Here is a 22,757-nt window from a genome sequence, read left to right as displayed (position 1 = left end):
ACGATGTATTGGGGAGGGAGGGGGCCGAGTTGCCGATTTCATTATTTAAAAAGTGATTTATTTACCAAGGTGAGCCATTTGCAGATTCAATAATAAATCTATTAAAGAGTAGTTAACCTCTATAACTCTGTTTTAAATAATCAATTGGTGTTTGGGTAACGTACAGCGTCTGTCTCATTAGGTCGGCATTAAGGCCTTATTTGAGCCACTTAATCTCAAGTGTGACCAAATCAGCCATGAGGTGGTAATTAGACATTCACTACGGGTGCTTGATTCTGCAAGGAATGGGGTGCTTCCCGGCTACAACTGCCCTGGTTGAGGATATGGGGGCCCCTGGGTCCTCTAATGCCCAATTCTTTGTTCCCTACAGTGCCTCCCGTGACAAAGACTTGACACCACCCCCTTCCTCCAGGGGGAAGAAGAAAAAGAAGAAATCTACCCGGAAGAAGAGAAGGAGGTGAGGGCACTAAGGGGAGGTGAAAGTTTGATCATGAGGGAAGGGACAAAATAGGAATAATATGGATTTTGGAGTCAGCCCATCCTCATGGGGTTCAAATTTCCCCTCTCTGCCTCTTAAGTGGCTATTTAAGCTTGGACAAGTCATTTGCTTTCTGTGTGTTTATGCCTACTTCTACCAAATGGTGAGAATACTTACCTCTTGGAATTTTGTGAGAATTCGAGGAGAAATGAAGGTGGAAGCAGCTGTCACAGTGTCCGGTGCATAATAAACGATCAGTTAACGGGAAGCATAATCATTACCATGCATATCGAACGTTTTTGGAGCATTTATCTGCCCGATGCAGAAGACTGTGCTAATCACGGTGAGCTCCATGATCTTTTCCACCCCTGGCCACGATCTACCAGACAAGCACTCTCTCCCCATTGCAGAGATGAGAAAGGAAGGCTCAGAATCTACGGGGAGTTGATTCCAGGCTCCTTAGCTGGTCCCACCAGGCCTAGCTACCAGCTAAAATGACCCAGCATCATGGACTCTTCATTTTTTGCCAGCTATTGGCTCTTGTACCCTATACATTTTCTTAATGTATACTTTCTCTTTTAAAAATTGGATTTTTTGTTTTGTGTGTTTAAAAATAGTTCCAGGTTTGCTGCTAGACTGCCACTAAGTAGACTAAAAGCACCACAATGTTCCGACCCCAGGGGACAGGCTTAACCCTTCCAGCTATGAGTTGAGAATCACATCATACCGCTGAGGCAGTATTTAGAGAAGCCTGCAGGGGGCAGCAGAGAGCAGTGTCTGGGTGCCTTGGGCCTCAACTCGAGGTTTTCTGGAACTTGATTTCCCTGGACACCCTGTTAGCCTAGTAAATAGGACAGACCCAAAGAAAACCTAGAGGGAAATATGGATACATCCCTGGAGTTTCAGCCATTGCAGGTTGTGGGGGGGTGGAATTGGGGCAAATGTCTTAACTATCCTGTTTTAGAGATGGGTGGAAAAACATTCTTAAGGAGGAAACTGTGGGTTTTAGGATTCGCCAATTCGTTCATGTAGTTCATTTGATAAATGTCTGCTGAGCACGTGTTTGTTTGGGGACAGACACTGTGATTCCTTAAGGACTTGTTGAGATATTCTTCACTCAGGGATTTGCAGACAGATTTGGTGGGTCCATAAAGGTTTTATTATTTTTTTCTTTTTAATTGGTGGCCAACATTTAAACATCAAGAGATTTCTTATGACCATTTGGATCTCTGAGGCTTCTAGAGAAAAGGGAGGTATTCTGGAAGCCCAGGCCTATATTTCCCCACAGGACCCGAAGCTGCTCTCAGAAGCAGCCATCCATTCCAGTCGGGCACTCTTTGGTTTACCATAGTCCCCACCCCTCCCTACTGTCTTCCACCCGATGTGCTTTGTTTGTATATGTCACCTGTGAGGCTCTTACTGGCATTGAGTTTGCAACTGCTGATCTGTTTCAAGCCCAGTCTTTTGTCAGTGGGGAAATAAGAGACCAAGAGATGAGCTGTGACGTGTGCGGGGTGCCTCTGTGAGTTGCTGGTGGTGTAGACAAGACTGGAAGTAGGGTCACCCGAGCCTCCATCTTGAATCATCGCTGTCGACTTAGGGTAGCTGTGTTTCTCAGAGCTTCCCTAGCCCCACCCATGTGGTACATCCTCATGGACCTCCTTCAGGAACTCAGTCTTACCAGGGGAGCATCATGGTGGGACACAGGAGAGACCCCAAGGGTTGGAGAAGAGGAACAGAGCTTGCAGGGAGAGCAGCAGATGAAAAGAAACCTGTACAGCCTGAGCAGGTGGGCAGCTCCGGGGTCAGGCCATGCAGTGACAGAGACCACAAGCCCTGGCATCAGAGGCTCCACTGGAATCCCAGCTCATCCACTTCCTAGCTGCGTGTCTTTGGGCACCTCCCGGAACCTCGCTTTCTTTGTCTGAAAAGGGAGGATAACAATTGTACCTCCTAAGAAATATGTGTTAGGTTGTAGAGAAAGTCAGGATGTATTTCCCCCCCCCTTTTTTTTTCTATACAAAAATGCATCATGACTTTCCTGATGACCCGAAATAGAACGATGAAAGGAGATAGTGCGTATAAGACACATGGTGGGGCCAGCAGGTGGCGTGGTGCTTAAGGCGCTGGACACGCCCACATGGCTGACCACAGTTCGAGTCCCGGACCTAGGGGCTTCCTTTCCCTCTTTTTCCCTCTATGTCTCTCTCTGGTCAAATTAAAATAAATGAATGAATAAATTTATTTTAAAAAAAGACGCATGGTAACACAGAAATGGTTTACTACCCATTGATGAGAATGTGTTTATTATTCTCAACTGAACCTGTCTGAGGTGTATTTCATATTGGGTGAATTCTCTTTATAAGCTAAATGATGTATAGCAATTGAATGTATTTTAAAGAATAATTAAAGATAAAAGGTAATAATGATTAAAACTTTTAAAAATAAAACAAAATGCCAGCTAAGATCAGTATTGATATTAGCCTCGATATGTGTTTCTGAAAGAGCTGAGACCCTCCACAGCAGCTGGGGAAGGGTTCCTTTGAAACCAACCCCAACCTTTCAGAGCGATCCTCTGAGGTGTGTCCCCGTCCCCCGCAGGTCCCCGTCCTATAGCCCATCGCCTGTCAAGAAAAAGAAGAAGAAGAGTTCCAAGAAACACAAGCGACGCAGGTATTGTCCTTCCTCTTCCATAGCCGGGGACCCCCAGGTGGGAGGAGGTGACTGAGTAGCATCTCCCATCACTATGTGCCATACTTACCTTTATGTGGTTATCACCTGTCTCTGTGTAAGTTGGGACTCTGGTTGTGAGGACCAGAGGCCCACCATTATTATTGTGTGGTCAGGGAAGTCAGGATGCATTTTTTTTTTTTGAGAGGTTTTTCGCTATAGGGCGCGTGCACTCGCCAGACAGACAGAGAGAGACATAGAGACAGAAAACTAGAAATCACCCCCCAGGGAGAATGGTCACACTGCAATCCCTTCTCCTCCATTCTCCTCTCAAGATCTTGGGCACGCATGCACACGCACCCAGCGTGAGTTTTAAGCCACCGGGTCTGGGACGCGAACTGTGGTCGACTATGTGGGAGTCCAGTGACATAGCCATTACGCTAACTACTGGTTCCAGGATGCATTTTTTCATAGAAAAACAGATCAGGAGTTTCCTGACCACCCAGTAACTCAGGCAAGAGAGCGACTTGACTATAAGACAGTAGAATTGCTTCAGAGACCAGCCAGGCCTGGACCAGGAGCCAGGATGAGGAGGGGAGAGTTGAGGACCCCAGGCAGGCCCTGCAGTTCCTATTTCCTGGCCCACGTTGGAGACGTGGCTGCCCGCTGCCCCCACCTCTCCATGTGGCAGGTCAGGCCAGAAGGAGACCCTGAGTCTCAGTCTTGTTCCTTATTCCTGCTTCCCAAGGAAGGGCCTCTCTCCTTGACCCAATGGTGTCCTAGAGGACAGACATGGCTCAGGGACAGTCTATCCTCAAGGAGTAGAGAGGCAGGGACGATAGTTAAAGGATGTTGTGAACTGGGTGCACATTCCAGAAGGTGTATGCTGTACACACACACACACATGTCTTTTTTATTTTTAATTTTTTTTAGAAATTTTTGGTATATGGCGTTTGTACTCGCTGGAGAGACAGAGAGAGACAGAAAGTAAGAACTCACTCCCCAGGGGGGATGGCCACACCACAGTCCCTTCTTCATTTTCCTCTCAAGATTTTGGGCACATACGTACATACACCCAGTGTGAATTTGAAGCTGCTGGGTCCAGGACTCAAACCGTGGTTCAAGAAGCTGCTGGGTCCAGGACTCAAACCATGGTTCAAGAGAACCCAGTGACATAACCATTATGCCATCTGCTGGTCCCATGCATGTGTATGTTTACACTGGGGAAAAAAGACTGGAAGGGTATACACCAGAAGGCTCAAATTGTGGTTCACGGCTCAAACCAACATGTTATATGTGACCCCAGGCAACTTAACTAACTTCTCTGAGCTTCAGTGTCTTTGCCTGTAAAGTGGTTGTTACTCTTGGGTCATTGGGAAAGTCATGAGACATTTTTGCATGGAAAACCATAGAAAAATACGGCACAACTTTTCCAACAGCCCAATACTACTCCACAGGGTTTGTGGGGAGCTGAGATGAGATGGTGGGTGATAGACACTTAGCGCAGAAATTGGCATGCAGGAAGGGTTCACATATGGAAGCTGGCAGCCTCTTAATGATGAAGGTGAGGAGGAAGAAGTGGGGGAGGAAGAAGATACTGATGATGAACCCACAACTGGGGGAGGGACGAGAGGGAAACTGGCAGAGGGATGGAGGGAGGGAGGCAGAGGACTCTCCTACGTGCCCCTCATCCAGCCTCATCCAGGACAGTCTTAGTGACCATCTGGGAGAGGCCTGAAGCATGGTAACTTTTTTTTTTTTTTTTTTAGAGGGTTTCCCTATAGGGAGGTCCCTTCTTCATTTTCCTCTCAAGATTTTGGGCACATACGTACATACACCCAGTGTGAATTTGAAGCTGCTGGGTCCAGGACTCAAACCGTGGTTCAAGAGAGTCCAGTGACATAACCATTATGCCATCTGCTGGTCCCATGCATGTGTATGTTTACACTGGGGAAAAAAGACTGGAAGGGTATACACCAGAAGGCTCAAATTGTGGTTCACGGCTCAAACCAACATGTTATATGTGACCCCAGGCAACTTAACTAACTTCTCTGAGCTTCAGTGTCTTTGCCTGTAAAGTGGTTGTTACTCTTGGGTCATTGGGAAAGTCATGAGACATTTTTGCATGGAAAACCATAGAAAAATACGGCACAACTTTTCCAACAGCCCAATACTACTCCACAGGGTTTGTGGGGAGCTGAGATGAGATGGTGGGTGATAGACACTTAGCGCAGAAATTGGCATGCAGGAAGGGTTCACATATGGAAGCTGGCAGCCTCTTAATGATGAAGGTGAGGAGGAAGAAGTGGGGGAGGAAGAAGATACTGATGATGAACCCACAACTGGGGGAGGGACGAGAGGGAAACTGGCAGAGGGATGGAGGGAGGGAGGCAGAGGACTCTCCTACGTGCCCCTCATCCAGCCTCATCCAGGACAGTCTTAGTGACCATCTGGGAGAGGCCTGAAGCATGGTAACTTTTTTTTTTTTTTTGAGAGGTTTTCGCTATAGGGCGCGTGTGCTCGCCAGACAGACAGAGAGAGACATAGAGACAGAAAGCAAGAAATCACCCCTCAGGGGGGATGGTCACGCCGCAATCCCTTCTCCTCCATTCTCCTCTCAGGATCTTGGGCACACACACACACGTGCCTGGCGTGAGATTTAAGCCACCGGGTCCGAGACACGAACCACGGTCGACTACGTGGAAGTCCAGCGACATAGCCATTACGCTAACTGCTGGTTCCCAGCACTGGTAACTTTTGACCTGGAGATTCAGAATGCAAACCAGTGTGTCCCTGTGATCTTCACGTTCATATTCTTTGAAATCTAATGGACGAGGGGATTGGCTGGATGTCTTGGCCTGATCACAAACAAATCGATACATTCATTGCACAAAAAGAAACCTCAGACTGACCTGTATTTGTTCTCTCTCCCTCCCTTCCTTCCTCTTTTCTTTCCTTTCTTCATCTCCCTCCTTTTCCCTCTCCCTCGCTCCCTCTCTCTCCTTCCTCTCTCCCTCTCTCTGCTTCCTCTCTCCCTCTCTTTCCTTTGTTCTTTAACCAGGTCATTCTCCAAGAAGAGAAGGCACAGGTAAGACTCTTGTTGACCCTGGCTGTTTGTGTGGCTTTCTGTTTTGTCATCAGGCTTGAGGCCCCTTCTAGGTCAGCTCTCCATCCCTGTCTGTTGGGCATGCCCCTGTCATCCTTCTGGGCCTCAGTTTCCTCCAGATAAAGGCCTGGGATGGTTTGACTGAAAGTTCCAAGCCAGTTCTCAACTTCCGCCAGGCCGAATGGCAGCTCCTGGCTGGAATATCGGGTTAGCCCTCCCGGACTGTTTGTTTTACCACGGATTGCGTTGTTGAGCTGGGCACAGAGGAAAACATCACCCTCATCACTTCAGCTAGTGCTTCCCAGAGCTGGCCGAGAGACAGACGCCAAATCCCAGCCTTCTGCACATGAGCCGAGCATAGATAAAGCTATCGTCCACAAACCAGGCGTTCTAAGTTGGAGCCTGCGTTAAGCTCCTTCCACATGCCGACATATTTAATCCGCATTAATCTCTATCAAAACCTTGTGCAGTAGATAGCCTTCTCACTCCCCTTTTACAGATGAAGAAACTGAGACTAAGATGATGTGACAGGAATGTCCACAGACAGGGCCAGAAGGTAGCAGAGCCCAAATTCAACCCCAAATCTATCAGACACCAGATCAGGACAGGTGACAGCAGCTTCTTAAATAACAGATCACATCTTGAGCAGCTTGAAGTGGCAAAACCCTTTCATGTATTTTTCATTCATTGAATAAATAGACATTGATTGCCAATGACATTCATCCACTCAGTTTGTCAGCCCATGAAATGGCTCCATTTCATGGCGGAGGAAACCAGGTCCCAGAGAGGACAGGTAACCAGCCTGATGTCACACAGTCTCTAAGCAGCAGAGCTGGGATTTGAACTTGAATCTTTCACTGATGACTCGGGCTCTTCCACTGCCCCAGACTGAGTCTCAACATGGAGAGAGTTCCTGTGGCTCAGTTCAAAGTGTGAGTCAGCTGGATAAAATTAGTGTTCCTCTTCTCAGACTCTAGGCTAAGCCATGGGTTCTTGGTGAACCCCTGAAGCCAAACTGGCTTGAACTACCAAATAGTCCTCACCCTTCAGGACCTGCATTGGATTACACAGAAACCTAAGTCCTCATTCCCCGTTCTACCCATACCCCAGCCCAGTGGCTCCAAAACACTTTTTATCTATTTATTTAAGTTGATTTATTTTATTTATGATCAAGAGTGTGTATACGTACTAGAGAGAGAGAAAGAGAGAGAGGGAGAGGAAGAGAAAGAGCCCCAGCTGGGTCTCCTACGGCCATAATCCCCCTTCCCCAGCCCCCAAGCCTATCAGGATCCTGGGTGTACACACACATGCCCCTGGCATGTTTTCAGGCCCACCTGGGGACCCAAACCTGTGGTCAGCCATGTGGCTTCCAGCACTGCAGTTCCTGGGCCTCAGAAACATTTTTTTTAAAACCCAAGTACTTGGGTCCAGCAGGTGGCCTGGTGGTTGAGGCACTAGACTCCCACGTGGCCGACTGCAGTTTGAGGTCCTAAACATGGCAGCTGGCTTTCTCATTTTCCCTCTCTCTGTCTCTCTCTAATGAGCACACTTGCCCTATAGCAAATTTTAAAATAATAATAGCAATAAGTAAATATGTCATTCTTTCAAATAACAAAACCAAACACAAAACAGGTACCTGAATATGCGTGGGAAGGACATTTCCGAATCTACCAAGCTTCATGAGACTTTGAATGTCTCCCCGGACACTCCATTGTCTTCTCTTACAAACTGATTAACGGTCAAGAGGAGAGGCACCAAGGAGCCCTGGTCTGGGACCACGTTCCAGCTCACTGTGTGATCCTGGGCAAGTTTCTTAGCCCATCTACGGCTCAGTTCTCACATCTGTAAAACGAGCACTTACGAAATTGTGCCTCCACCCATAGCTTACGGAAGAATGAAATGAGATTACTGACACACGGCGTTTAGCAGAGTGGCCCTCCTATAACCAAACCTCAGAAAATGGCAGCTGTTGCTGTGATTGCCTTTACTGTGGTCAGTAGTGGCCTGCCAATGCTGGCCGTGGCACCCCCACGCCCTCTGCTCAGTGTGTGTGTGTGTGTGTGAGCCCATACCCGGCTTCCGCTGTGTGGAAAAGCGGGCAGCAACTTCTCTGGTCTGGGCAATGAGTATGTCTATTCCCAGCGTGCCTGCGTCTGCCACCGTTAGGCATTTTAGCTCCTTGCTTATTTTTTAATCTTTAACTAGAATTTTGCATCTTTCGATTAATTGACCATTTTTTGTTTAGCTCGTCTAGCCCAAAAAGCAAAAGAAAGGAGGAGAAGAGGCACAAAAAGCAGTAAGTAGACACCGCTTACGGGAGCACACTGTAGCTTGGGGAGTTGGGGGCCTGGCTCCGTAAGAGTCAGTGTTAAAGTTGTCCCCTAAACAGGGACGGGCGGTGTAGAGGGGTGAGTGAGAGGGAAGGGGGGAAAGGAGGAGGGAGAGACCGACGGCGCTGCGTGTCCTCGCAGCTGTGGTTTCGGCGTGCACGAGCCAGGCTGCGGATGTGACGTGTCTGTGCATGCGCGTGTGTTTACAGAGGCAGCAGTGCGCATGGTATGCCCGGCGTGCCCATCGTGTGCGTGCCCCATGTGTGCATGGTGAGTGTATTTGTATGTGATATGCATACGTCTGCTGCGCACATTCAAAGTGCCTGCACACTTTCATATCACACAGACGTTTGTGTACACTGTACGGACAGATGTAGGCAATGTGGCTCCAGTTGCGTGCCTATGTGTATGTTGGTGTCCACACGGATACGTGATAGGGATCTGTGCTCATGTGCCCATGAACGCACACGGTATCCCTGGGGGAGCACCGTGTACCCATGCCTGGGAATCATATCTGCTCTGCGTGTGCACTGCTTATTTATCTGTGTATATTACATGTGCAGGGATCGTATGGTGCCTTTGTCATGTGCACATGTGTGCTATGTGTGCATGGGGAATGGGGCATGGACACGTGTGAGTCCATACCCTGGCTGTCGGGACAACGGTGCAGAGATTACCAGTGAGGCCCCCATCCTCAGTCTCAGGGCCCAGCTGTTTCATGCTTTATAGCCAGTAGTAGAAATTCAAATCAGCCGGGACTGCCTGCGGAGTTCAGTTCCCAGCCAAATTAAAAGTAAATTTGGTTACGGCCCACCTCCCTTAGACCCTGCACACATTTGTGTGTGTGTTTTCCAATCAACCAATATTTTATCTCCCACCAAGAAGCTTCTAAAGAGAGGATCAAAGACAACAGGATAAAAGGTAGTCGGCTGCCAGGGAGGGAACAGAGGAGGCAGGAGCACAGAGGGAGGGCACTCAGCTTCGCTGCCCCGAAGGGTTCACCCAAAGTCAGTGCATAGGAGGCCTTCTCAACCACCACCACAGGGGCCTGGCGGTGCCCCAGAAGGAAGCAGTAGTGCCTTGAGTTTGCTCAGGGAAGGACTTCGTCATCATCAGGCTTGTTCAGTTCCCATCAAGGGAAGTCCTGGACCTGTGCGCTGAGTGTGCTTCATGCTAAGCAGACAGGATGCCCATTCTCAGAGATGCCAGCATCACCCAGCCAGTGGGGCTGCAAGATAGTACCACAGAGTCAGGGGCTGGGCCCAGACCTCAAGAGCATGGGCGGGGACCGTCGCTGAGATTAGGACTGCCTGCCTCAGGGCAGCAAGGTGGTCACACCCCGGAGCCAAGAGCTGAACGTGTCCAAGAAATTGTTAGCGGGGCATCAGAAAGCTTGTTCACAGAGCCAGCAGTTGGTGTAGTGGTTACATTGCTGGACTCCCACATAGTCAAATGCGGTTCGAACCTCAGACCCAGTGGCTTGAAAATCATGCTGAGTTCATGTATGTGTGCAAACCCAAGATCTTGGGAGGAGAATAGAGGAGAAGGGATTGCAGCGTGACCATCCTCTCTCTCCCGGCGGGGAGTGATTTCTCACTTTCCCTCTCATTGTCTCTGTCTCTCTCCAGCCAGAGCATGCACCCTAAAAAGCAAAAACCTCTAAAAAAAAAAGGCAAGCAAGCAAGCAAGGGTCATGCAAGCCAAAAGACAAGAGGCAGGAGAAGAAAAAGCAAGAAAAACAAGGCGTCCCTAGGATAAATGATGGTTTATTCTTGCCAAGTCTCACGGTCAGAGCTGCTTCTAAGCAAGTGACCATTTTCCAGCCTCTTATTCAGCATCCTTTAGCAAGGCCCAACTAGGGGGCAGGGCAGAAATGAACCAGACATTTCCTGGCCTCGGGGGGCTCACAGGGCAGCAAGGAACAGGGCCAACATGGCACGGTGGTGCCAGACGGAAGCTGGCACGTTGTGAGAATGCTGATGCTAGGAAAAGAGGGCTTGGCAGCGAGGGTGGCTTCCTGCAGGACCCGATGTCCAGGCCTCTGGGGAGGCAGGTGGTTTAAATTCTTTGCACTTCAGTTTCTTCCTCTGTACCATGGGAACAATAAGAGAACCTATTTCATAGGTTGTTGTGAGGAGAATGGTTAGAACGCAGTGCCTGGCATGAAGTGTGTGTTAGGTCGGGTTCCCTGTCATCATCACCATCGTCTTCGTTGTCTTCACTGCAAGGACATCGTGCACTGGGGAAAGCACGAGCCAGACTGTAAGCACTTCAGAGCAGCTTCAGAGTCTGCAAGGCTGGGGCAGACGATGTCAAGCAATGAGGCCAGGCAGATAGGCAGGGGCTAGCCTCTGAAGGTGCTTGGGGCCCAAGATCGCAGTTTTGACTTGGCATAAAGGCAACGGCAAGGTTTTAAAGAGGAAAGGGATGATGGATGATACATTAGAAGAATCCCCAAGTCCTTTGTTGGGATCACCAACCTACTCTCTCCCGATAGAATCCTCTCTGACTCCCACTGGCTCCCTGGCTTGGCCCAAACTATTGACGTTCCTTGTATGTTCCTAATCACCTTTGCTGCTGCTGCTGCTGCTGTGTTTTGCTCCTGCTGCTGCTGCTGCTGCTGCTGCTGCTGCTGCTGCTGGGCTCTTGTTACTTATAAGTAGCCTGTAAGAGTGCCGTTATTAGGGGTAGTGGTAGGTGGTAGTAATAATGCTAAGTGTTATTGATGTCCATAGTCTACTCTGAAAGGCTTTTGACTCCATGCTAAGAAATTGGACTTGGGACCATCAGTTGGCATAATGGCTACAGTGCTGTACTCCCATGTAGCCGACCGCAGTTCAAGTCCCAGACCTGGTGGCTTAAACTCACGCTGGGCGCATGCGTGCCCAAGATCCCGAGAGGAGAATGGAGGAGAAGGGATTGCGGCATGGCCATCCCCCCTGGGGGAGGGGTGATTTCTCGCTATCTCTCTGTCTCTCTCTGTCTTTCTGGCGAGCACACGCACCCTATAGCAAAAATCTCTCAAAAAAAAAAAAAAAACTGGACTTAATTTTCCAGGTCTGAAGTTACAAATTGGCAGCCCAAAGGCCTAATTTATTCTGCAAATGTGTTTCGTTTGCCCCAAATGGTCTTTTTCACTTTAATGAGCTTGCATTTTAAAACAGGACTATTTCACATAAAAATCTGTATTTCCACATTTCCTGGAAGACTTCGAAGATCCAGCACCACACCAATATTCCAGGGGCAAAGCAGCTCATTCCTTTGTGGCTTAGGCCTTCGGCTGGTATTTTTAGTAGCTGGCTGGTTCACAGACAGAGTCCCAGACTAGCTCCCGAAGCTGTGTAAAATTGAGACTCCTACCTGAGGTGAGGGAGAGGTGACGTTGGAAGTGACTTTCTGCCCAGGGTGTCATTTGCATCAGGCTTTCTTCCAACGTAGGGGAGGGCCCTGAGTCAACCCTGCTCTCCACAGGCCCCTTTCTGCTCACATGTGTTCAGTACAGCTGGTTAGAGAACCCCAAGTTTTCAGGCAGGAAGCTGGGGTGATGCGGGGTCAGGGTGGGTGGAAGGAAACGCATAACTTCAGAAGAGACGGTGATTCAGGTGCAAGAGAGAAATACGTGTCAGGAGACCAAAATCAAATCTCTCTCTCTCTGTCTCTCTCTCCCTCTCCTCCTTCTCTGATTCACTCCTTCTCATCCCCCACCCCACCAAGATCGCGAAGCCGGCCCCGAAAGTCTCACCGCCACCGCCGTCACCGCTGCCCCTCACGGTCCCAGAGCTCAGCATCCCGCTCCTCAAGCTGTGAGAGCAGGTAACCCCTCACCCCGGGGGTCTCCTCTCCCCAGGCGGCGCCCAGAGCCCAGCTATGGCACTGGGGTCATGAGTGCTCCTTCTGACTGCTTGAGCCATTGTCCCAGGGCAGGGCCGGCTCCCTGCCTCACACTCAGAGGCTGAGGCCACTTCCCTGTATTCTGGGCTGCAGACAAAAGGGACTTGCTACTCCCATGTACAGGAGCGAGGACAACCATACCAGCTCACGCAGACGCTTTTAGATACCTGTACGCCATTGTATACACCCACTCTCACGGTCCCCTCGACCAGCTCATGAACCAGGTACTACTGTCACTCCCCCCCCTTTTAAAGATGGGGAAACTGAGGCACAGAGGGATCGAGAAGCTTGCTAGGCACTTAGCTATACTGAGTGGCAGTGCTCTGGATTGAAACCAGAGTTTGGCTCTGGACTTGGTGGAAATCCCAAGAATGTTCTAAGCACAGAAAGGCTAAGCAACCAATGGAAGGTCACACAGCACAAAGCACCGAGTCCTGAGGCCCTTCCAAGTCAGTTTTCTCCTAACCTGGACCTGCTCTGTGCTGATGAACTGGCCGTGTCGGCCTGAGAAGGGGGAGATGAGTGCTCTTGTACATGAAAAGAAGAAGGAGAAGGAAAAATAAAAAATAAGAATAAAAAGAAGGAACTGGAGTTTTCAAGATGTTGACCAACAAAGAGAGCCTTGTCTTCTTTCTTTGTGAACAATGTTGGTGAAGACATCCAGTCAGGGTGGATGTCTTCCCCTGCTTTCTGACAGCACCCGATCCAGAAGAAAGCCCCAGTTCCTTAATCACTCCCCTAAGCCACTACAAGCCCCAGTCCTGTACCAGATCTTTCTAGCCCTCTCTCGGAGACATGTGACACTTCTCTCTGGCATATGTTTTCTCTTATTGCAATAAACAGACGTGCTTGTCTGACCAGAGATGGGCTCTTGGTGGCCTTTCCCCAGGGGGAATTGGTTCAATGGCCAATCTGCATCACGGACATATTACAGCTGAGAAAATCGCCTCTCGGTAGGCAAGGGATCTGAGTAAGGGCACGCACTGGGAAGAGAATAGCTCCTTGGCAGAGCTGGGACAAGGACCCTGGTCTGTGTGACTCCACCTGAGCTCTTCACTCTCACCCTAAGCTAAATAGGCTCTCAGCAGCTACATCCCGTGGGCCTGGCCCAGAGGGTGGGTAACATCACGGGCACTGGCCCCAGGCCTCCCGCTGTGCTGTCTCCAGTGGAGCTGCCATTCGAACTCCCCAGCACCTGTTGGGCGAAGAGGATCCCCAGTAGGCCTGCAAGCAAACTGAGAGCTGGTACAGGACACACCACCAAAAGAAAACCAATCTGGAGGCGCCAGAGCAAAGAGGGACATTCCAAAACAAGAGTAGAGGCACCAGTTCTTTTATTATTATTATTTATTTTTTTAGAGAGAGATTTTTTTTTTGCTATAGGGCACGTGTGTTCATTGGAGACAGAGAGAGACAGGAAATGAGGAACCATCCAGTAGGGATGGCCATGCCGCAATCCTTTCTCCTCCATTCTTTTCTCAGGATTTTGGACATACATGCACAAGTCGCCAAGTCTGGGGCTCGAACTGTGGTCAACTATGTGGGAGTCCAGAGCCTTAACCACTATGCCACCTGCTGGCCCCACAGCAGCAGTCTTTAGGGGTAGAAAACTGCCCTGGCCCTGGCTCTGCCACTTTCAAGTTATGTGGTCTTGGCCAAGATCCTAAGCATCTCTGGGTCTCAGCTCCCTCACCTGTAAAATGGGAACGTAATACCTGTTCTGTCTTCATGTTGTAGAAGACTGTGAAAGCACCCGAAGAAGGACTTATCAGTGCCATGCAAATCCATTAGGTGTTATTTTTATTGCTCCCGTGGTTCAGAGAGCTAACAGGAAGCACAGAGTTGGCAGCCCAAAGGCCTAATTTATTCTGCAAATGTGTTTCGTTTGCCCCAAATGGTCTTTTTCACTTTAATGAGCTTGCATTTTAAAACAGGACTATTTCACATAAAAATCTGTATTTCCACATTTCCTGGAAGACTTCGAAGATCCAGCACCACACCAATATTCCAGGGGCAAAGCAGCTCATTCCTTTGTGGCTTAGGCCTTCGGCTGGTATTTTTAGTAGCTGGCTGGTTCACAGACAGAGTCCCAGACTAGCTCCCGAAGCTGTGTAAAATTGAGACTCCTACCTGAGGTGAGGGAGAGGTGACGTTGGAAGTGACTTTCTGCCCAGGGTGTCATTTGCATCAGGCTTTCTTCCAACGTAGGGGAGGGCCCTGAGTCAACCCTGCTCTCCACAGGCCCCTTTCTGCTCACATGTGTTCAGTACAGCTGGTTAGAGAACCCCAAGTTTTCAGGCAGGAAGCTGGGGTGATGCGGGGTCAGGGTGGGTGGAAGGAAACGCATAACTTCAGAAGAGACGGTGATTCAGGTGCAAGAGAGAAATACGTGTCAGGAGACCAAAATCAAATCTCTCTCTCTCTGTCTCTCTCTCCCTCTCCTCCTTCTCTGATTCACTCCTTCTCATCCCCCACCCCACCAAGATCGCGAAGCCGGCCCCGAAAGTCTCACCGCCACCGCCGTCACCGCTGCCCCTCACGGTCCCAGAGCTCAGCATCCCGCTCCTCAAGCTGTGAGAGCAGGTAACCCCTCACCCCGGGGGTCTCCTCTCCCCAGGCGGCGCCCAGAGCCCAGCTATGGCACTGGGGTCATGAGTGCTCCTTCTGACTGCTTGAGCCATTGTCCCAGGGCAGGGCCGGCTCCCTGCCTCACACTCAGAGGCTGAGGCCACTTCCCTGTATTCTGGGCTGCAGACAAAAGGGACTTGCTACTCCCATGTACAGGAGCGAGGACAACCATACCAGCTCACGCAGACGCTTTTAGATACCTGTACGCCATTGTATACACCCACTCTCACGGTCCCCTCGACCAGCTCATGAACCAGGTACTACTGTCACTCCCCCCCCTTTTAAAGATGGGGAAACTGAGGCACAGAGGGATCGAGAAGCTTGCTAGGCACTTAGCTATACTGAGTGGCAGTGCTCTGGATTGAAACCAGAGTTTGGCTCTGGACTTGGTGGAAATCCCAAGAATGTTCTAAGCACAGAAAGGCTAAGCAACCAATGGAAGGTCACACAGCACAAAGCACCGAGTCCTGAGGCCCTTCCAAGTCAGTTTTCTCCTAACCTGGACCTGCTCTGTGCTGATGAACTGGCCGTGTCGGCCTGAGAAGGGGGAGATGAGTGCTCTTGTACATGAAAAGAAGAAGGAGAAGGAAAAATAAAAAATAAGAATAAAAAGAAGGAACTGGAGTTTTCAAGATGTTGACCAACAAAGAGAGCCTTGTCTTCTTTCTTTGTGAACAATGTTGGTGAAGACATCCAGTCAGGGTGGATGTCTTCCCCTGCTTTCTGACAGCACCCGATCCAGAAGAAAGCCCCAGTTCCTTAATCACTCCCCTAAGCCACTACAAGCCCCAGTCCTGTACCAGATCTTTCTAGCCCTCTCTCGGAGACATGTGACACTTCTCTCTGGCATATGTTTTCTCTTATTGCAATAAACAGACGTGCTTGTCTGACCAGAGATGGGCTCTTGGTGGCCTTTCCCCAGGGGGAATTGGTTCAATGGCCAATCTGCATCACGGACATATTACAGCTGAGAAAATCGCCTCTCGGTAGGCAAGGGATCTGAGTAAGGGCACGCACTGGGAAGAGAATAGCTCCTTGGCAGAGCTGGGACAAGGACCCTGGTCTGTGTGACTCCACCTGAGCTCTTCACTCTCACCCTAAGCTAAATAGGCTCTCAGCAGCTACATCCCGTGGGCCTGGCCCAGAGGGTGGGTAACATCACGGGCACTGGCCCCAGGCCTCCCGCTGTGCTGTCTCCAGTGGAGCTGCCATTCGAACTCCCCAGCACCTGTTGGGCGAAGAGGATCCCCAGTAGGCCTGCAAGCAAACTGAGAGCTGGTACAGGACACACCACCAAAAGAAAACCAATCTGGAGGCGCCAGAGCAAAGAGGGACATTCCAAAACAAGAGTAGAGGCACCAGTTCTTTTATTATTATTATTTATTTTTTTAGAGAGAGATTTTTTTTTTGCTATAGGGCACGTGTGTTCATTGGAGACAGAGAGAGACAGGAAATGAGGAACCATCCAGTAGGGATGGCCATGCCGCAATCCTTTCTCCTCCATTCTTTTCTCAGGATTTTGGACATACATGCACAAGTCGCCAAGTCTGGGGCTCGAACTGTGGTCAACTATGTGGGAGTCCAGAGCCTTAACCACTATGCCACCTGCTGGCCCCACAGCAGCAGTCTTTAGGGGTAGAAAACTGCCCTGGCCCTGGCTCTGCCACTTTCAAGTTATGTGGTCTTGGCCAAGATCCTAAGCATCTCTGGGTCTCAGCTCCCTCACCTGTAAAATGGGAACGTAATACCTGTTCTGTCTTCATGTTGTAGAGGACTGTGAAAGCACCCGAAGAAGGACTTATCAGTGCCATGCAAATTCATTAGGTGTTATTTTTATTGCTCCCGTGGTTCAGAGAGCTAACAGGAAGCACAGAGTCCAAATATAGCCTTTCTAAGAAGTCAGACATGCCTTTGATTTCTCTGCAGACAAGGCAGCCCCATCTAGACCTGACAAGCTGCGGAAGGCACGCTGTGGTTTTTATCAACCATTTTTCCCCAGCGTTTTGGGTGACAGTCTGTAGGATGGCTCTGTTTCACAGATGGTGAAGTTACATAAGCAAAGACACACGGATACACACAGTTACAGACAAATGCACGGAAACACAGATGGACAGACCCAGGCGTACACACTGACACTTAGAGACATGGGCACACAAAGGAGATTACACTGAATCACAGTGGGGCCAGACAGTGCCAGGGGTATGCGTAAATATTTGCCAACTGAACAAATAAGAGAATGAATGAATGGGTAGGTGAATGGATAGAATGAATGGGTAGGTGGGTGGGTGAGGAGATGGATGGATAGTTGGATGGATATACACACAATCAACCTTCACATACTCACCGAGAGACAGACCCAGAGACAGAATAGAATATGCAGTGCACCCAAATACACTCTTTAGATCCTCTTGGTCCCTCTACTGTTTCCCTGCCATGCTCCTTTTCAAAAGACCCTTAGGTCTCTCTCTCTTGGCCCCAGGCATCGAGGCCGGTCCCCTGAGGAAGGGCGAAAGTCCCGCCGAAGGCACTCTCGTCGCTGCTCCAAGACCCTCAGCAAGGCCAGTCCGGAGGCCCGGTCCAGTCACCCACCTAGCCAATCCCTCCAGATGCTGGGCTTCCTGTCGGCCAGGGGTGTAGTAAGTATTCCACACAGCCTCCTCTGCCAGCCTTGGCCATGACACCTGGGGGAGGTGGAGGTACAAGTTCAGGGCAGTGTATGCTACATTTTAATTCAGTTTGGGGCAAAATATCCCACTGGCTCCAGACCTCTTTACTGAATAACCAAATGGGCATTCGTCAGCTTTTAGGGATTGGGGGAGGGACGGGGCACCAAAATACCCATGCTCTTCTATCAGGGGAGTATTGAAAAATAAATTCTGATCTCCAGAGTGACATCTGTAGAAATACATGTGTGAGTCACTGTGGGAGGGTTCTTTGGGGAGGAAGGAAAAAGAGGGCCTTTGACATAATAGAGGCCCTCCAGCTCTTGTACAAACTCTACCTCTTCTATGCCAGCTGGCTGGTAGCCCTGGTTGGCAATTGGGATTTGATGCCATCTATAAACATGACCTTGAATGCATATGAGGATTTTCCTTTAAGGGGCTCACAGTACTTGACCTGGGTCCTCTCATATGACGAAAGGTCTCAGGGAGTTGAGACACAGCAGCTGTACTCGTCCCTTCCATATATGGGACAGAAAAGCCAAGGCTCAGAGAGGTTAAGGTCTGGGGTAAAAGCCACAGAGCAAATCTAATTTAGCAACCTGGCATTGGAGAGAATTATGCAACATTTTCCCCGGTCAACAAGGAGGAGCTGGAATTTCATTTCAGACAGTTTGACACCATGAACAAGAGAGAGAGTGATGGATCTGAATTGAAGTCCTAGCTTTGCTACTTCCTAGCCATGTGGCTTTGGGCAAGTTACTTAACCTCAGTGTTCTCACTGGTAAACATGAGGTAATACCACCTCCAAATGGGACTGTTGGGACTATCCAATAAAATAAAGTATGCGAAGGCCTTTTGTAGACTCTAAGGGGACAAACAGGAAGAGAGTTGACATTGGTATGTCCTACAATTGCAGCTAACAGCCATGGAGGGCCCTGAACCCTGTAGCAACAGGTGAACCTGAAGCTTCATGAAGCACCTCCCTTAGAAAGGATGAGGTGGAAGCAGAGGAAAGCTTAGGTGTGCTTTAGGGGAAGCCAAGCTAGTCATAGTGACGATGAGCAGCAGTTAGGCCAGGTTAAGGCGGTAATTACCTGCAGTGCATTCTGGGAAGCTCTTCTTCACCAGTCAAAGTACCTTGTATCACCAGGGTTCTCATTTTCCCAAATCCTCTGCCCACCCAGAACCATCCACAACTCCTCCCAGACCCCTCTTTGGTAGAGATGCCTGTGGTTACTGCATGTTTGTAGGTGGTCATTGCCACCCCCATTTTTTCACTTCAAAAGTCCTAGAAAGGGGTTTTTCCAGTATGGCAGAAAGTCTAGAGGCCTGGTCTCAAGTCTTGGCTTGGCTGGACTAATCATTTTACCCTTTCCAGCCTCAGCTTCCCTAGCTGGGAAGTGGACATGATTAACCCATTGGAAGCATTGTAGAAAAGGTAAAGGTAAATTTGAAATATTAGCTATAAGAGACAGAAGAATGTTTCAAGGGAGTAAGGATTACTCAAGCTCCGTGGTCTTCTACTGGGTTGTCAGAAAAGTCATGAAGCATTTTTACATAGAAAAATAAGTCAGGACTTTTCCAATGACCCAATCCTTGTGGCAACTCATCCAGTAGCCCCAGTTGACCATAGTTGAAATGGAAACAACTGACATAATGCCTTACCTGCCTGGGATGATTTCCTAAGAAGGCCATGTCTCTAAAGACCTTGTAAACAGCCAGATCTGTTCTCCCCCCATGACAGCTGGTAGTATTACCAGATCGGCTAGTGGTAGAACACAGGTTCTTGATTGCTCGGGAATAAGATGCCTCGATATCCCCCAATCCAAACCCAGCCCCTATTAGAAGAGCTGAAAGCCATAGCTCATTTCTATCTACAAGGAAGAGATCTTAAGGGCTCACCTAGACTGGTGCCCTGATTATCAAGAAGGGGAACTGAGACTCACAGAAGAGCAATGATGTGCATGGGCCATGCAGCGGTGCTACAAACATAGGATTATGGCTACGTGGTCCAATCCTGGCTCTGAGCATGGGGTAGTTACCTAAGCTTTCCTGAACTGTACTTTTATCATCTGTTTTTTAAAAATGCAGATAATAACACTCTCTTAAACACACACACACACACAACCATTGAGCCCAGCACTTGACTCAAGATCAAAACTCAGCCAATCGTAGGGGAGGCTCTGCACTGACCAGCGGTGGAAGCTTGAGCAAGTTACAGAAACACTTTGGGTCTCGGTTTCCTCAAAATCGGCATAATAATGATGAGACCTGCTTCCTAAGGTTGTTATGAAGAGTCAATGACTAAAATGTAAGTAAAAATTTAGAATATAATAGGCAAGTGGTCAGTGCCCATAAATTTTGCTACTCGCACCCATAGGCATAGCAGGAAGAATGGAAATAGCAGTGGTAGTAGTAGTGGTAGTTAAAGTGGTGGTGGTGGTGGTAGTGGTAATCAGTAGTGTAGTAGTTGTGGTTGTAGTAGTACTAGTATTATGGTATTACTAGAAGTAATTATAGCATCCTTCCAGGCCCAGGCCAGCCCATTGTCTAGGCCAGGACTAAGTCTTAGCTGGGACCCTGCTTTCCAGATCAGTTTCTTCCCATCCTACATGGTAGCTGCAGCTCAAATGGCTATTCCCCATCCCACTCAAGGTTGACTGGCTCCTGGGGCCATTAGATAGCACCTATCTCTGGTCAGGTGTGTGCCCTCCATGCTCAGCCCCTTATCATCTTCTCTCTTACAAAGGCAGAGAGGGAAGGTTTGAGGATGGACCAACGGTTTTCTAGGAGTGCTGGCCCCAAGCTCTTTCTCTTTCTCTACCGATAACAGCAGAGTCACATTCATGGAATCATCTGTTCGATCATTCATTCCAGTCTACCAATATGTATTGAGCTCCTACAAAGGGTCAGACTCTCATTGGTTCCCAGGCTCCAATGAATAAGAAAGCTCTGTACCTTCTGGTAGGGGATGCAAAAAGTTAAAAGCAGTAAAAGACAGCACACAACAATTGTCACTGAGATGCTTAGATGGGGTAGAAGGTTAGCAGGCAGGGAAGGGAATTAGAGTTAAGCAAAAAAAGATGACAAATACCTGAAAACTAAGGGTGACCAGGAGTTAGCCAATAAAAAGAGGGAAATGAAGATTAGAGACAGGGATCCAGACAGAATTCTAGGACAAGATATAGGTTCTAGAGGGTTACAAGAGCCCAAGCATGAAGGGTCTTCCTTTCCATGACTCCTGCCACACTCGGTTACATGCATTTTATATGCACAGCTCTTTAAAAAAATCAAGGACAAGCGCAGACATCCAGGGGCTTATTTGCATTTATGATTATGCAAATTCTGGGTAGAATTTAAATAGAAATCCTAGTTGGTAAAGTATAGGTACCCTGAGGTTTTTCTTGCTCAGTCAATGACCCAATAAATGGAGAGTCCCAAGGAGATGGTATAGAGACCCTTCACGGCTTCACTTAGGGTCTTTATCTTCATCCTCTCATCTGTTGAAGGCACCGGAATCAACAGAAGGCTGTAATACAGTGTGATTGTGGTGTAATTGGGTACGATTGAGTTGGTGAGCACCAGGACCTCCTATAGATGTTAAAATAATCAAATATTAGCACACCAGTCAATTGCCCCTTCAGCTGACCCAGTCATCTCTTCTTTCCACATCTTCTGGTCCTTCTCACAATCCAACAACTAAAAAGTGACACCTAATCCCCTCGGTGTCAAGACCAGCTCCCCTTCTGATAGTACACATGCCCAACCAGGTATTGAATAGTTTGAGTCTCACCCCCAACAGTGATGGAAGCAAATGCCTGGGAGAGCTGGACAACGCTGTCTTGATGTCTGGGAAGGGGAACATTCCTGCTGGTCTTTGAAGGGAGGATGGAGTTCATCAGATTGGGAGAGAGAATGGAGGGGGACATGCCATTATGTGCTAGGCACTGTCACATACTGTACACAGTTTTCTTTATTTTTCCCCTCATTTGATACACAAATTTCTCTAAGAAAGGTGCAATTATCACTATTTTGCAAATGAAAAACTGAGGCTCTGAGAGGTGACCAGATCAAGAAATGAAACCCAACTGCAAGGAAGAGGGGACTGGTGTGAAGCATGGCTTGTGGCTTGGACACTGATTCTGATAGCACAGAGGGCAGATTAGATGACAAGGAGAGTGGGCTGGATGAAGGAGTGGCTGGTGGTCTCAGGGTTTGGCCAAGCCCTTTCCCTTTTGAAGGGGCTCTTTACCAAGTTGGCCATTACTAGGCAGGCAATCTAGAGAGGTCGATGAGTTCTGAAGCGGGACCAAGGAAAGAGCAGGCTTCTTTTGTTCTCCCCCCTCCACCCTTGTCCCCAGCCTGGGCCAATAGTTGCTGCATGCACCTTGTCAACAATCGCCTGCACAGATGCCAGGACAGAAAAGAAAATCAAAAGAACAAGAAAGCAGAATTTGAAGGTCTCCTGGAAGTTAGGAACTAGAGGAGACACTGCAGTGATTAAGACAGGGTAGGACTGGCTTCTCTGGGTTCTTGTCTCTCCATGAGGCTCTGGGGTAACAGCACTAACAGACTGAGCACCTACTATGTGCAGGTGCCAAGCTGAAGTCTTTACATATATCATCTCATTTTTATTTTTTATAGCCCTTCAAGGGAACTTCTAATATTTCCATCTCACAATGAGAAAACAAACAGGCTAGAAAAATTAAGGAAAAGGCAACAGTAAATGGAGATTCTAGGCTTTGAACTCAGAAAGTCTTGCCTTCAGAGTCCATGTGCTTAAGAACATAATCTTCCTTCTGTCATTTCACTTCTCTGGGCTTCAGTATCCTCATGTGTAAATAGGGACTAATGAGATAAGGTATCCATCCATTTTAAAATTAAGCATTAAGCACCTACTATGTGGCAGACAGTGGCATCCAGCAGTGAACAAGACAGACAGGTCCCTGCCCTCTGTTCTGGGTGAAAATTTTAGCCAGTGTTTGGGGCAT

The 22,757-nt window shown here is 48.7% G+C and overlaps 1 protein-coding gene across 1 annotated transcript in view; it reads left to right on the top strand.

Annotated features, from left to right (window-relative positions):
* Positions 1 to 22,757, top strand: part of SRRM4 (serine/arginine repetitive matrix 4) — a 218,808-nt gene that overhangs the window by 170,121 nt on the left and 25,930 nt on the right. Inside the window, 6 exon segments of the mRNA XM_006151555.1 lie at positions 371 to 457; positions 3,080 to 3,151; positions 6,210 to 6,236; positions 8,500 to 8,550; positions 12,299 to 12,397; positions 17,583 to 17,739. Of these exon segments, the coding sequence (XP_006151617.1) occupies positions 371 to 457; positions 3,080 to 3,151; positions 6,210 to 6,236; positions 8,500 to 8,550; positions 12,299 to 12,397; positions 17,583 to 17,739 (493 nt within the window).

The sequence above is a fragment of the Tupaia chinensis genome, unplaced genomic scaffold (assembly GCF_000334495.1).
Source record: "Tupaia chinensis unplaced genomic scaffold, TupChi_1.0 Scaffold000320_1, whole genome shotgun sequence".
Lineage (NCBI taxonomy): Eukaryota > Metazoa > Chordata > Mammalia > Scandentia > Tupaiidae > Tupaia > Tupaia belangeri.
The sequence above is the reverse complement of the archived record's forward strand: the minus strand, read 5'-3'. Positions and strand labels throughout refer to the sequence as shown.